Source organism: Coregonus clupeaformis, chromosome 19 (genome assembly GCF_020615455.1).
Source record: "Coregonus clupeaformis isolate EN_2021a chromosome 19, ASM2061545v1, whole genome shotgun sequence".
NCBI lineage: Eukaryota > Metazoa > Chordata > Actinopteri > Salmoniformes > Salmonidae > Coregonus > Coregonus clupeaformis.
The window spans coordinates 56,703,285-56,719,156 of record NC_059210.1 but is presented as its reverse complement, the minus strand read 5'-3'; the positions used below and the strand labels follow the sequence as shown (position 1 = coordinate 56,719,156).

The window sequence follows — 15,872 nt, the reverse complement described above, 5'->3', positions numbered from 1 at the left end:
TCATCAACATAAGAATCACTACAAAACGTATTGTATGACCTCATACATTTATATACACACAGATATAGACACACACATATATACACACACACATATAGTCCCCTGTAGCTCAGTTGGTAGAGCATGGCGCTTGCAACGCCAGGGTTGTGGGTTCGTTTCCCACGGGGGGCCAGTATGAAAATGTATGCACTAACTAAGTCGCTCTGGATAAGAGCATCTGCTAAATGACTAAAACTTTGTTTTACTAGATATGGCTACTATATTGTGATCACTACATCCTATGGATTTGGATACTACTTTAAAGCAAATCTCTGCAGCATTAGTAAAGATGTGATCAATACATGTTCATGATAATGCATTTCACACGTTATCCAGATACTGACAGTTAGCGCTTGGTCTATAGCAGCTTCCCACAATAATAGGCTTTAGGTGAGCCAGATGAACCTGTAGCCATATTACTTCAACATTATTTAACATGAGATCCTCTAAGCGTTACAGGAATGTGGTTCTGAATATAAAACAGCAACACCTCCACCATTGGCATTTCTGTATTTTCTGTAGATGTTATAACCATGTATTGCTACCATTGGTATTATCTAAGTGAGTTTCAGAGATTGTCAGAATATGAATGTAATCTGTTACTAGCAAGTTATTGATTTCACGAACCTTGTTTCTTAAGCTAAATATGTTAACGTGGGCTATTTTTAGCACTTTTCTGGAATGCTTGATTGTTTTCATTGCTTTACTGGGAAGCTTAGCAAAAGTACTCATGTTAGTGCAGGGTGAGCTGCACACAGTAGACTTCCTACTAGGGCACACCGCCTCAGTGCTAACAGTATAACTCTGGTTCATAGCCACATGATTACCGCATACAATAGCTGTAGAATCAGCAGAGGCATTCAGGGCAAGTAGGACATACATTTGGTTACTTACATTGTGTCTACCAACGCCCCTGGTATAATGTACATTTGCTGAAGCATTATGACAACTCAGCAACACAATGGTAGGGATTAACTGAGCTGGGCTTGGGTCATTGTCTCAAAACAGCCTTCTAATTAATTTTTTTATTACTTTTTTTACCTTTATTTAACTAGGCAAGTCAGTTAAGAACAAATTCTTATTTCCAATGACGGCCTACACCGGCCAAACCCGGACGACGCTGGGCCAATTGTGCGCCGCCCTATGGGACTCCCAATCACGGCCGGGTGTGATACAGCCTGGAATCGAACCAGGGGGTCTGTAGTGACGCCTCAAGCACTGAGATGCAGTGCCTTAGACCGCTGCGCCACTCGGGAGCCTAATGCTGTGAAAGGATCCAGGAACCCAAATAACTACTAAGATTTCTTAGTATAAATGTTGATGTCCAGTCTAATAAGTAACACTGCTGCTTGGTGAGCACAGCAGTGGGTTGCAAGAGTATGGGGTTGCTGCCATGTGCACTGCTCCAGCACTAAGGCCCACTGTCAAGGCCGCGATTGGAACTGTGCTCGTGTTGTGTGTATTGAAGGCAAACAGCGTTCTAACTGCCTTGGAGGAGACTGTCTTCATAAGGCAAAGACTGTTAAACTATCATAAATACAAGTGTGTGTGCTGTACCTGGCCCACAAAAGCAGAAAAGGCCTTGGTGCTGTCCCGGCCAGCGGCTGCAGAGTGGTACAGGTTGACCCATTCCCTCAGCAGGTACTCCGCCTTCTCCCTCAGGCCCGGTGGATCGTCATACTCAGACGCTTGGGAGATGCCAGAGTGCATCATAAAGTTGGGTCCTCCGTGGGCCCGGTCGATCATGGCCTCGTAGTTGGAGCGGACCACATCCATCAGCTGAGGAAGCCTGGGGACCACAGGACACATACATCAGTTAGAAACTACAAACATACAGTTGAAGTCGGATATTTACATACACCTTAGCCAAATACATTTAAACTCAGTTTTTCACAATTCCTGACATTTAATCCTAGTACAAATTCCCTGTTTTAGGTCAGTTAGGATCACCACTTTATTTTAAGAATGTGAAATGTCAGAATAATAGTAGAGAGAATTATTTATTTCAGCTTTTTTTTCTTTCATCACATTCCCAGTGGGTCAGAAGTTTACATACACTCAATTAGTATTTGGTAGCATTGCCTTTAAATTGTTTAACTTGGGTCAAACGTTTCGGGTAGCCTTCCACAAGCTTCCCACAATAAGTTGTGTGAATTTTGGCCCATCCCTCCTGACAGAGCTGGTGTAACTGAGTCAGGTTTATAGGCCTACTTGCTCGCACACGCCTTTTCAGTTCTGCCCACAAATCTTCTATAGGATTGAGGTCAGGGCTTTGTGATGGCCACTCCAATACCTTGACTTTGTTGTCCTTAAGCCATTTTGCCACAACTTTGGAAGTATGCTTGGGGTCATTGTCCATTTGGAAGACCCTTTTGCGACCAAGCTTTAACTTCCTGACTGATGTCTTGAGATGTTGCTTTAATATATACACAATTTTCCTTCCTCATGATGCCATCTATTTTGTGAAGTGCACAAGTCCCTCCTGCAGCAAAGCACCCCCACAGCATGATGCTGCCACCCCCGTGCTTCACGGTTGGGATGGTGTTATAAGGCTTGCAAGCCTTCCCCCCTTTTCCTTGAAACATAACGATGGTCATTCTGGCCAAACAGTTTTGTTTCATCAGACAGAGGACATTTCTCCAAAAAGTATGATCTTTGTCCTCATGTGCAGTTGCAAACCTGGATTTTTTATGGCGGTTTTGGAGCAGTGGCTTCTTCCTTGCTGAGCGGCCTTTCAGGTTATGTCGATATAGGACTCATTTTACTGTGGATATAGATAGTTTTGTACCTGTTTCCTCCAGCATCTTCACAAGGTCCTTTGCTGTTGTTCTGGGATTGATTTGCACTTTTCGCACCAAAGTACATTCATCTCTAGGAGACAGAACGCGTCTCCTTCCTGAGTGGAATGACGGCTGCGTGGTCCCATGGTGTTTATACTTACATACTATTGTTTGTACAGATGAACGTGGTACCTTCAGGCGTTTGGAAATTGCTCCCAAGGATGAACCAGACTTGTGGAGGTCTACACATTTTTTTCCTGAGGTCTTGGCTGATTTCTTTTGATTTTCCCATGATGTCAAGCAGAGGCACTGGGTTTGAAGGTAGGCCTTGAAATACATCCACAGGTACACCTCCAATTTACTCAAATGATGTCAATTAGCCTATCAGAAGCTTCTAAAGCCATGACATCGTTTTCTGGAATTTTCCAAGCTGTTGAAAGGCACAGTCAACTTAGTTTATGTAAACTTCTGACCCAATGGAATTGTGATACAGTGAATTATAAGTGAAATAATCTGTCTGTAAACAATTGTTGGAAAAATTACTTGTGTCATGCACAAAGTAGATGTCCTAACTGACTTGCCAAAACTATAGTTTGTTAACAAGAAATTTGAAAAACGAGTTAATGCCTCCAACCTAAGTATGTAAACTTCTGACTTCAACTGTATGTAGTACGCCAACATCACAATAAACTCCACATCTCCAGGGTCGTATTCATTACCTACCAAATGGAAGACAACGGACTGAAAATAGGACTGCCTGAACAAAAATATAAAAACGCCACATGTAAAGTGTTGGGCCCATGTTTTATGAGATTAAATAAAAACATCCCAGAAATGTTCCATACTCACAAAAAGCTTCTCAAATTGTGCCCAAATTTGTTTAAATCCCTGTTAGTGAGCATTTCTCCTTTGCCAAAATAATCCATCCACCTGACAGGTGTGGCATATCAAGAACCTGATTAAATAGCATGATCATTACCTTGTGCTGTGGACAATAAAAGGCCACTAAAATGTGCAGTTGTGTCAACACCACAGATGTCTCAAGTTTTGATGGAGCGTGCAATTGGCATGCTGACTGCAGGAACGTCCACCAGAGCTGTTGCCAGAGAATTGAATGTTCATTTCTCTACCATAAGCCACCTCAGTCATTTTAGCAAATTTGGCAGTACATCCAACCAGCATCACAACTGCAGACCATGTGTATGGTGTCGTGTGGGCGAGCGGTTTGCTGATGTCAACGTTGTGAACAGAGTGCCCCATGGTGGTGGTGGGGTTATGGTATGGGAAGGCATAAGCTACAGACAACGAACACAATTGCATTTTAACGATGGCAATTTGAATGCACAAAAATACAGAGACGAGATCCTGAGGCCATTTTATTTAAGGTATCTGTGACCAACAGATGCATATCTTTATTCCCAGTCATGTGAAATCCAGATTAGGGCCTAATAAATGTATTTCAATTGCCTAATTTCCTCATATGAACTAACTCAGTAAAATCTCTGAAATTGTTGCATGTTGCATTTATATTTTTGTTCAGTATATTAAGAAACACCCATTTCACGTGTGCCCTAACGAACACAACCTAAACTCCAAATTAAATTAGGACAGAAAAGGACTCACCCCTCGGGTGCGTTGGCCCTGGAGTGGGCGCTGGTTCTCATCAGAGTCTCGATGGTGTGGAACAGGTCGGCCTCTGTGATGTGGCTCACACTGCGCTCATCCACCAGCAGCAGCTTCACCAGCTGCATAGCAAATGCAACCGCCATGTAGTGCAGCCCGTTCTCCATTGACTAGACAAGATAAACATACACACAGGGTTTTAAGATCCACTGACAAAGGGACGGAATACACTGCATGCCCATTATTCAGTTGCATAGAATCAAGATTGACTATTGACAGATGGCGTTGTGCGCCCTAGAATCAACACATCTCAACGTTTAATAAAAGGTGTGTAATGGCATTTACCTGTGCCAGGTGCAGGTCGTACTGCTGCATGTTGACCAGGTGGTTTCTGATCAGCAGCTCCACAGCCTCCACGTTGTACTTGTACTCATCACGGCACTCAATCAGACACCTGGAACAAGTAAAGATATCCCAAACATTAACAAATGAATGAGTGGATTTAGTTTCCCCTCTCCATTAGAGCCAAAAACCTTCCTATGAGTGGGTTAAGGGGGATACCAACCTGGTAATCTGCTTGTTGCACCATTGTGGCCCATATGCCCGGCCATCCTGGAGGGCTTTGAGCACCAGCAGGTGGCACTCTCTGTACCGCAGGAGCAGGTCAGCATCGGCACCACTGGTGGCATCCAGCAGACCCTCCACAGCCTGGAACAAGGAAGGAGAGATGAGGGACACAGAGAGCTTTTCTACTGAGACCTGTGTATTCGTAAAGATAACTAAACTACTTTTCTATCTATGCATGTATTCCTATTATGGCTGTGTGAGGAGTAGTCCCCGACCTTCTGCAGCAGGCCCAGAGCGGCAATGCCGTCCCGGGAGTTCCTGGCCAGGGCCACGGCCTCCAGCAGACTGCGCAGGGCCTGAGTCTGGGGGTTCATGGCCAGCGCTGGGGGGATGGCATGGAGGTGCTGCTCCAGGTCCGCCATGCACTTGTCATAGATCTGAGCCACGTCGTCCGTGGCCCATGCCTGTTGCTGTAATAAACACAGGACAGAGACATTTATATGATACTTGAGTAAAGTTCACCTTAAAATCAGGTTGGTTATGTCAAAGATAGCAGCAAATGCAATATTGGGTAGTTCTCTTTTAGTGGTATGAGAGCCTTACCTTCATGGGCTGGGCAAGGAATCCAGTGGGCTGAGACAGGTCGTTGCTGGGTAGGAAGCCTGGAACATTCCTGGCAAACTCCTCATACACCGCCAGCTGTTTGGGGTCTACGCCTCCAACCTGTGGCAGAAATATCACTCAGTAAATAGTCCAGTTGCAAACACGGTCTTCGATATTACTTGCATTGAAATATTTTTCGAATGTTTCTTTGACTATACCGATAATATGAGAGAAGCCAAGTTCTATAAGTGGAGTGCTATAAGCTAGGTGTGCTCACCTTGAGTCTGATCTGCTCTGGCATGCGCTCTGCCTGGTAGGTCAGCACCACAGGGTCGCAGTAGCGACGGCCCTCCTGACGGGCGTGCTTCCTCAACTCAAACTCCTACAGGAGAGAAAGGGTAAAGGTACAGTCAGCCATCAAGTTGTGGACAGTATACAGACAAGAGCAGCATCCCAGCGCCCCAATATGGTGATGGAGCCCATAACCACTCACCGTGGCCAGTCTCTTGTCCATCTCTGGGCCTGCCTTCTCCACGGCAGTCTTCTGGATGAAGCAGCAGGCCAGCTCACAGTTGTCCTGGGCGACTCTGGCAGCAGCCTCCTCCATCATCTCTCTCTGCTGGGGGGTGGGGGCCTGGAGGGGGACAGGAGCAAAGCTATTAGCAAGAGGAACAATAATAATAAGATATATTTTATATAGCGCTTTGTGGATGTGAATGGGAGAGAATGAAGCGACTGTACCCTGAGGGCTGCGGCAAAGCTGTTCTTCAGGTTGGTGGCGATGCTCATGAGCAGGGGCTCCCGGCAGGTGATCATGGCCATGCCGGCAGTCAAGTTACGCATCATGTGATGGGCGGCCACACGCATCCGCGACTCCTCGGAATCCAGGGCAAAGTCCTTCCTGACGATCTGCTCGCAGGTAGTCATGGCGATCTTGATTGAACGGTCCACCACGGGGTGGACGAGCTCCTGCACGGCCCGCTCAATGGACTGTCTCACACACTGCTTCAGCTGAGGGTGGGCTTGGAGCAAGGGGATCTGCAGGGAGAGAAGTGTCTTAGTACCACCACAACCCCAAAGACATACCATGTGCACATCACAACTCGTGTTTGAGTGAGAGTGCTACTTACATTGATGTTGATATTGATGTGAGGGGCTAGCCCTGCAAGGGCGTACACATTGATGTCATGATAGCTAAACTGTGGGGTAGGGGGCCCAGTAGCTGTGCAAGTGGTGGTTGCGGCGGGAGTGGATGGTGCAGCTGCAAATGGAAGAAAGTCTCCTGTTGGTTACAAAACGCTATTGTGATTAAAACACAGCCCGAGCGCAGCATCTCGTTGAACAAAACAAATAAATATGCAATGGGTTAAATGTTCTTTGCAAAAAACAAACAAATGTAGGTTATTATTCTACATTGAAATGATGATATTAAGATAGGCTAAAATCATATTCAACAAATTGTGATGAAATATTTCCATTTCAATATACATGGGGACCAACATTACAATCAGATGAAACAAACATTGAAATACATTTGCTAGAAAGATATCCACACACCGACAAGGGGCATCCCAATTTGAAAGTGCTGGATACCTGTGCTAACAACAGGGAGCATTTCTTCAGGGGGCTTGGCCTCTTTCTTTGGTGCAGAGAGCTGTTCCTCCAGGCTTTTCAACTTGTCTTTGTCCTTCAGCAGGGTGCCAGGCTTCAGGTCATTGATGTCCAGTGATAAATTCTTACACAGCACCTCAATCTCAAACTTTAAGTTCAGCTGTAACGGGAAAATAAGCACAATCAGTATCTGAAATCTCTTTTAGAAACATGATGTGACTGGTAGATAAAAGAGAAAGGATTCCCTGACCTTCAGATCATGCTCCGTATGCAGCTCTGCCAGAACATTCATGATGGCCATAGTCCAGGGATTCTGGGGTCGGAAAATCTGAGAGAATATTAAATGGCATTTAAGTCGACCTGCTCTTAAAACATTGAAGGCATAATAGCTAAGAAATGTGCCCATACAAACCCCACCAGATCTCACAAGTTTAACAAATAAATTACCCAGAGAGCCATTGGCTCCTAAACAAAAAAAGTTTAACACAAGCCTCTTTGCTTCTTCTGGAGGTGGGCTATAACGCTGTCTATACTGGTCTACATCATCTAGTTCTGACTGGCTCCCTGTCTGCTGTTGTAGGTACTCTGCCTGATGGGACTGGCTCACTTTCTTTTTCTGTTGGGGATGGATCAGTCTTAGGGCCCATAGTCTCTTGACCATGCGACCTGACCACGAAAAACTAGTCTAGTTATAGGCAGGCCTTAGTCATGGAAAAACTCCAGGCCCAAACATTTTGTCTGTTGGATTGGCCGTCTCGCTATTCCTGCCTGCCGGTGCTGGCTCAGTCTATGCTGGGCCCAAGCTCACGGTCACTGAACAATTCTCACTTTGACAACAATGTAAAAGTTTCCCCCTAGAAATTAAAATGTGAATCCAGATTGATATACTTAAAAATGTTGGTGAGAATGTGGCCTTACCACGCTACGTAAACTGGATTCCAGGACTTTGGCCACAAACGGGACCACATAGAGTAGCTCCTGCTGCCCCTTGACATACGCTTCCAACAAGAGGGATTTCACCTCCAAATCCTAACGAAATAAAATAACAAAGGTAGGTTAAACACAAAATACCATCTTGGGTCACATTACAAGCAGCCGGTTATTTGTTGGGAGGAAAACAAAAATGGAAAGTTTAATACAGGCCAACATTTAAAAATGCGGTAATCTACTCACTGTGTACAGGATGGGCTTGTTTTTAGCCAGAGTGATCATGCCAAGCCAGTGGCCCAAATTCTTCAGTAGGGATCGATCAGAGAAGTTTGCAGCTGCCTTATCAGAGGTAAGGAGAACCTGTCACATGGAAAGAGAAATGGTTAGTAATTAAATAGCTCTTATTAAAAAAAAATCTGATATGAGTTTACAAACTATTGTCCATAAAAGTTGATTAAGTGAATAACTATTCACCTTGATGTTTCTGTAAGTTTCATTCAAGGCCATTTTGACAAAATCTGGGTTCTTCAGGGTGTCCAAGAAGTTGGAGTACAGGCTGTGGAAGTTGGGCTCGATGCTGACCCTCTTCATGACCAGATACTGGGAGACCCAGGGCATGAACTCCTCTTTGACAGTCTCCTTTAACTCCTCAACCTTGAGTTACATGAAAGTACACAAGCATTAATTGAAGTACAGAAATGTATTTATATTGGCCAAAACCAAGATGCTCAATATAGCAGGCTTTTGCAAGTACAAGTCAAGTGGCAACACCAAGTAGCAAACATATATCTATGACCCACCTTCTGTGTCATATTGGATTGTGACAGGTTATTGAAGATGAAAGCAATTTTCTCTTGAACATTTTCTGGGGGTTCCACAATCCTCTCGGTTTGGTCTGTTGCTACTAGAAGCGTGTCGATGTTTGTGGTGTTGATGGAGGGCTGAAATGACAATATACACAAAACAAAATGCTGCTTTACAATATTATAACCGCTACTTGGGAAATCACAATTTTACACTACTTCAATTCTTACTTACAGTGAGAGCATCCTTGCCAAACAATCACAGTATTGGAGTATTTCTTCAGTGACATAGCTTCAGACTATTTTAGGCTCGTCACACATTTGTAAAAAAAAAAATACATATATATTTTAAAAAAAAGATACATTTCCTGGTGTTTGAGTTGAGTATTTGCACACCAAAATGAGCATATCAAATGTGACAGTGTTCCTCATGGAACGGTTTAGAATGTTGCCATTGACACAAGCTATGGCAACGCAGTAAAACTCTGAAGCACTGGTTTGCTAGAGTAATTTTACATGGCCAGAGAAAAAAATATATATATATATATATATATATATATATATATATATATATATATATATATATATAGTGCAACAGACTTTCCCAGGTACTCACCGGCACATCCTTCTTGAAGCTGCCAGGGGTAGGCCGGGTGATGGTAGTGGTTTTGGCGACGGTGGTGGTGGTAGCTGTGGTGACCAGGGTGCTAGGCTGGGCGGCTTTGGGAGGCTGAGACTGGGCCTGAGCTTGAGCCAACGCCAGGCTTCCTGGGGTGGTGATGGATCCCTGCATCTTCACCGGAGGGTCCCGTGACTGTTGGCCATACTCGATATACTGCACGCACAGGGTATTCGAAAGTGCCAGAGCGAGAGACTTATTTATCGTGAAGTAGGATCCGCACCTCTGGCTAAGGTGTTGCGGAGACCAGTAATAAAAACAAGGAAGATTCATGTACAGATGAAGAATGACCGATTGTGTCACAAATATACAAGAAATCCAATTACCTCTTGTAAATGATGGGGGAATTGCAGAAAGTGGCCGATTGAGGCCAAGTGCTGACAATATTGGGGATAGTCCTTCAGTCTAGAGACGGAAAGATCAAATTAGCCCTACAGCAGTCACATAATTAGAATCATACATACGCAACATTCTTTAGCAACATGCAAATATTCAGTGTGGAACTCCATCAAACATCTGAAGAAAGTTAATAGTCCATACCTATTTTTGAATCTATCTAGAGCAGCGATTCCAAAGTAATACATTTTGGACCCAAATGGTTTCCTCAAGGCTTCGAGGACATATCGGAGGGCCAGTCCGAGGGCCATGTAGGTGACAAGACCTTTCTCAATGATCCCCCCGAACAGGCAGGCGGTGATGTGCAGCTCCTTGTCAGGGTACTGGGGGAAGAAGCGGTACTCCTCAAACAAGTTCCTCAGCATACAGTTAAAGACCTCACGCTCTCGCTTGATGGTGGAGTCCTTGAACCTCTGCAGCATCTCCAGTACCTGCAGAGAGAGACGGGCGCCAAGGATTTAGCAGCTACCAGACTGAGGATAAACACCATCACCGGATAAGTGCCTGCAACAGCCTGCAGACTAGGGATTTCACAATAACAGAATTCATTTTTTCTATATTCTTTTGTACTTACATTTACATTTTAGTCATTTAGCAGACGCTCTTATCCAGAGCGACTTACATGAGCAATTAGGGTTAAGTGCCTTGCTCAAGGGCACATCGACAGATGTTTCACCTAGTCGGCTCGGGGATTAGAACCAGCGACCTTTCGTTACTGGCACAACGCTCTTAACCACTAAGCTACCTGCCGCTACCTACTTTTTACCCCCCTTTTTCTCCCCAATATCCAATTGGTAGTTCCAGTCTTTTCCAATCGCTGCAACTCCCATACGGACTCAGGAGAGGCGAAGGTTGAGAGCCACGTGTCCTCCAAAACACGACCCCGCCAAGCGGCACTGCTTCTTGACACACTGTTCGCTTAACCCGGAAGCCAGCTGCACCAATGTGTCGGAGGAAACACCATACAACTGGCGACCGTGTCAGCGTGAATGCGCCCGGCCCGCCACAGGAATCGCTAGAGCGCGATGGGACAAGGTCATCCCGGCCGGCCAAAATCATCCCAACCCGGACGACGCTGGGCCAATTGTGCACCGCCTCATGGGTCTCCCGGTCACGGCCGGCTGTGACACAGCCTGGGATCGAACCCGGATCTGTAGTGATGCCGCTAGCACTGCGATGCAGTGCCTTAGACCGCTGCGCCACTCGTGAAGCCCACAATACCATAATTTTTACTTCGATACCAGGTTTAGTATCACAATTAGGGTTGTCACGATACCAGTATTGAGATACTCAGAGGTATTGTTGTAAGGAAACAAAAATGAGGAAAACAGTTCTAACGTTGATAACAAGCAGCTTGATGTCACCCAGAATCACATTTCTTTTCCAAGCTATAGCACACTATTTTACATACAGTAGATTTATTAAAGGACCAAAGAGTTCAGTCTGCTTTGTGTTTTCCTTTTTGACATGGAAAATCAGGTATTGTAGTATCGCGATCCTGGTATCGCGACAACTCTAATTACAATACTCAATGCCAAAATGATACAGACGCAAAAAAAGAAAGTGTTTTAGCCACTTGACTTCTGTAGTTAAAATAAGAGAAACCAATAGTGAAAATGTGGACAGCCTAAAACCCTTCTACAAAACCATGTAAGACAGAGCATACAAAATAATTATATAATAAAATTGGATACATAGAATGTGCTTATCTATGGCCAAATTATATCAATGTTAAAAATAGGACGTTGTCCCTTTAAGAAAACTTTCTCAAAAGAGAGGCTAGCTCTGGCTACAGCAGCAATGCTAGGTGTCTTTTCGTAGACCGGCTATTCCCAAACAGGGGTATGCAATGCCGTCGGGGGTAAGCCAAATAAAATGTGATTCACATTTTCAAACAGTCCATTTAGATTTTCCAACAGGGCTATATTTGTGTAATGTTTTTTTCTCACCCCAGTAGCCTCGTTTCACTGCCAAAACCATCTAGTATTCAGCTAAATAACAATGTCAAATACAGGTAACCTAGTCAAATAATGAACATCCAATCACATTAAGTCAAATGACACCGCTGGTCCTGCTCACACTGCCCTACCCTATGCTTTGACTTCTTTCTCCCCTCTCTCTCCAGATGAAATCTTGCGACAGCCGGCCGCCCAACAACCTGCCCGCTTGACCCTATCCCCTCCTCTCTTCTCCAGACCATTTCCGGAGACCTTCTCCCTTACCTCACCTCGCTCATCAACTCATCCTTGACCACTGGCTATGTCCCTTCAGTCTTCAAGAGAGCGAGAGTTGCACCCCTCCTCAAAAAACCTACACTCGATCCCTCCGATGTCAACAACTACAGACCAGTATCCCTTCTTTTCTCTCCAAAACTCTTGAGGGTGCCGTCTATAGCCAACTCTCCTGCTATCTCTCTCAGAATGACCTTCTTGATCCAAACCAGTCAGGTTTCAAGACTGGTCATTCAACTGAGACTGCTCTTCTCTGTGTCACGGAGGCTCTCCGCACTGCTAAAGCTAACTCTCTCTCCTCTCATCCTTGTAGACCTATCTGCTGCCTTTGATACTGTGAACCATCAGATCCTCCTCTCCACCCTCTCCGAGTTGGGCATCTCCGGCACGGCTCACTCTTGGATTGCGTCCTACCTCACAGGTCGCTCCTACCAGGTGGCGTGGCGAGAATCTGTCTCCGCACCACGTGCTCTCACCACTGGTGTCACCCAGGGCTCAGTTCTAGGCCCTCTCCTATTCTCCCTATACACCAAGTCACTTGGCTCGGTTATATCCTCACATGGTCTCTCCTATCATTGCTACGCAGACGACACACAATTAATCTTCTCCTTTCCCCCTTCTGATAACCAGGTGGCGAATCGCATCTCTGCATGTCTGGCAGACATCAGTGTGGATGACGGATCACCACCTCAAGCTGAACCTCGGCAAGACAGAGCTGCTCTTCCTCCCGGGGAAGGACTGCCCGCTCCATGATCTCGCCATCACGGTTGACAACTCCGTTGTGTCCTCCTCCCAGAGTGCAAATAACCTTGGCGTGACCCTGGACAACACCCTGTCATTCTCCTGTAGGTTCATGCTCTACAACATTCGCAGAGTACGACCCTACCTTACACAGGAAGCGGCACAGCAGTACTACACCTGCACCTGTTGACGACAAGTTGTTCTGCTTCCACGAGCACATCCAATGCTAGCATCAGTAATTCTACATTTGTTGCTAGCCCAGCTAGCATGGACACTGACAGTTGTGAATCTGATGCAGCCGAAGAGCTACTGCCCCCTTAACCGGAAAAGCGCCAAAGAGACAGGGACGTTGCACCATCGAAGAGGTGCAAATATGATGAGAACTACATTGATTTGGGGTTCACTTATATTGGGAGTAGTGCCTTTCCTCAGCCACAGTGTGTTATATGTGCAAAAGTACTATCTCAAAACTCGATGAAACCTTCACTATTGCGCAGACATTTAGAAACGAAACATGCCAATTTGAAAAATTAGCCACGGGAGTTTGAGCGAGAATTAAGACGACTTTTGAGTAGTAAGACGTGTATGAAAGCAACAGATACCATTAATAAGAAGGGGCTAGAAGCGTCTTATATGGTGAGCTACGACAGGAAAGCCCCATACTATTGTGGAGGACTTAATTATTCCTGCTGCCGCAGATATGGCTGGGACAATGCTGGGGGAAAAGGCAAAAAACTATACAGACAATGCCTTCATCAAAAAACACTGTTTCACGACGCATCAGTGACATGGCAGGAGATGTTTTGAAACAATTACTGCTTTGCATACAAGCCAGTGAATTCTATGCGTTACAGCTGGATGAGTCAACAGACATGGTGGGCCTGGCACAGCTCCTGGGATATGTCCATTAAGTTTATGGGGGGGTCAATTAAGGAAGACATCCTCTTCTGCAAACCACTGGAAACCAAGACAACAGGAGAGGATCTTTTTAAAAGTACTGGACAGCTGTGTGACATCAAATGGACTTTGGTGGTATCTGTACTGATGGCGCAAAAGCCATGACAGGGAGACATAGTGGAGTGGTAACGCGCGTGCAAGCAGTTGCTCCCGACGCCACTTGGGTACACTGTAGCATCCACCGAGGCGCTCTTGCTGCCAAGTGAATGCCTGACAGCTTGAAAGACGTTTTGGACACAACAGTGAAAATGGTTCACTTTGTTAAAGCAAGGCCCCTGAACTCTCGTGTATTTTCTGCATTATGCAATGATATGGGCAGCGACCATGTAACGCTTTCACAACATACAGAAGTGCGCTGGTTATCAAGGGGCAAAGTATTGACACTTTTTTTTTTTATTGAGAGACTAGCTTAAAGTTCTTTGCTGACCATAACTTTCACTTGTCTGACCACAAGTTTCTCACATGACTGGTCTATCTGGGTGATGTTTTTTCTTGCCTGAATGATCTGAATCTAGGATTAGAGGGACTCTCCGCAACTATATTCAATGTGCGGGACAAAATTGAGGCTATGATTAAGAAGTTGGAGCTCTTCTCTGTCTGCATTAACAAGGACAACACACAGGTCTTTCCATCATTGTATGATTTTTTGTGTGCAAATATAGTCAAGCTTACGGACAATGTCAAATTTGATATAGCGAAGCACCTGAGTGAGCTGGGTGCGCAATTACGCAGGTACTTTCCCGAAACGGCCGACACAAACAACTGGATTCGTTATCCCTTTCATGCCCTGCCTCCAGTCCACTTACCGATATCTGAACAAGCCTCATCGAAATTGCAACAAGCTGTTCTGTGAAAAATGTATTTAAATCAGAAGCCACTGCCAGATTTCTGGATAGGGCTGCGCTCAGAGTATCCTGCCTAGACAAATCGCGCTGTTAAGACACTGATGCCCTTTGCAACCACGTACCTATGTGAGTGGATTCTCAGCCCACATTAGCATGAAAACGAAATACTGCCACAGACTGTGTGGAAAATGATTTAATCATTTTGCTCAAATATAGCATGAGTTTTGTGCGGGTAAACTCACTGCGACGCCAGCAGTTTTCTACAGCAGACTGCGACAGAGCATATAAATGTAATCAATGCGCTGAGAAGTTACTGGCCAGGTCAACAAATTACTAGACATGATTCTATCAGTCAGTGTACGATGCGAGACATTTGACAGCAGAACCGAAAGTAACAAAAATCTAAAACCAAACTGTTTTTCATGTTATAATTTAGTATCAAAAAACAACCAAGTTGTCGGTGTACCGTGCAACACTACTGCAAACCATTTTATTTAGAGACTCACCTCATCCACAGACATGGTGGGGTGTGGGGGATGGTTGTAGATGCGCTGGAAGTAGCTGTTAGCCTCATCGTCAATCTCCTTACTAAAGTGCTGATTAGCCTCGGGCCACACCTGAGATAGGTCAGCTGGGAAAAAGGCGATAGACCAAATCAAACAATACTGCCATAGAAAACCCTTCGGAATCATTTCAATATTGTGATTACATGCAGCAAATAAAAAAACATTTGAAATGCAATTAAAAACAACTTTAGGACTTCTCACTATCAAAGCAATAAACACCACACAAAAAAACATTAAAGAGATATGTACTGAAAATCCAAGTTCAATTCCTTTCAATAAGGAGCATAAGAATTTGCGTTTAATGGAAGACTGACCTGTATTTCCTCTGATTCAATGTGTGAAAGACAGTTTCTTCCCAGATTGTACTCAATGTTTTTAGATATGAAAAATGTTAAAGCATTTGTAATTGATTCAAGTAAAACCTCATTACTTCAAGAGACTATTAGGAGATATTAAGAGAATGTTTTCAGAGGAAATACACTCAGTCACACCACCACCACT

General features: G+C 44.7%; 1 protein-coding gene across 17 annotated transcripts in view; it reads right to left on the bottom strand.

Annotated features, from left to right (window-relative positions):
- Positions 1–15,872, bottom strand: part of LOC121532321 (CCR4-NOT transcription complex subunit 1) — a 33,760-nt gene that overhangs the window by 9,118 nt on the left and 8,770 nt on the right. For 9 of the 17 annotated variants that reach the window (XM_041838191.2, XM_041838202.2, XM_041838195.2 and 6 more), the window contains exons 18-37: positions 15,312–15,436; positions 10,176–10,462; positions 9,962–10,040; positions 9,573–9,800; positions 8,954–9,094; positions 8,628–8,807; positions 8,397–8,513; positions 8,142–8,252; positions 7,474–7,551; positions 7,170–7,383; positions 6,743–6,894; positions 6,354–6,650; positions 6,106–6,246; positions 5,890–5,994; positions 5,613–5,732; positions 5,285–5,479; positions 5,008–5,150; positions 4,788–4,896; positions 4,443–4,612; positions 1,597–1,828 (exon numbers count right to left, since the gene is read on the bottom strand). In XM_041838191.2, coding sequence (XP_041694125.1) covers positions 1,597–1,828; positions 4,443–4,612; positions 4,788–4,896; positions 5,008–5,150; positions 5,285–5,479; positions 5,613–5,732; positions 5,890–5,994; positions 6,106–6,246; positions 6,354–6,650; positions 6,743–6,894; positions 7,170–7,383; positions 7,474–7,551; positions 8,142–8,252; positions 8,397–8,513; positions 8,628–8,807; positions 8,954–9,094; positions 9,573–9,800; positions 9,962–10,040; positions 10,176–10,462; positions 15,312–15,436 — 3,224 coding nt within the window. The remainder of the gene's footprint in view (positions 1–1,596; positions 1,829–4,442; positions 4,613–4,787; positions 4,897–5,007; positions 5,151–5,284; positions 5,480–5,612; positions 5,733–5,889; positions 5,995–6,105; positions 6,247–6,353; positions 6,651–6,742; positions 6,895–7,169; positions 7,384–7,473; positions 7,552–8,141; positions 8,253–8,396; positions 8,514–8,627; positions 8,808–8,953; positions 9,095–9,572; positions 9,801–9,961; positions 10,041–10,175; positions 10,463–15,311; positions 15,437–15,872) is intronic. The other 8 variants (XM_041838201.2, XM_041838203.2, XM_041838205.2 and 5 more) reach the window with 3 other exon arrangements.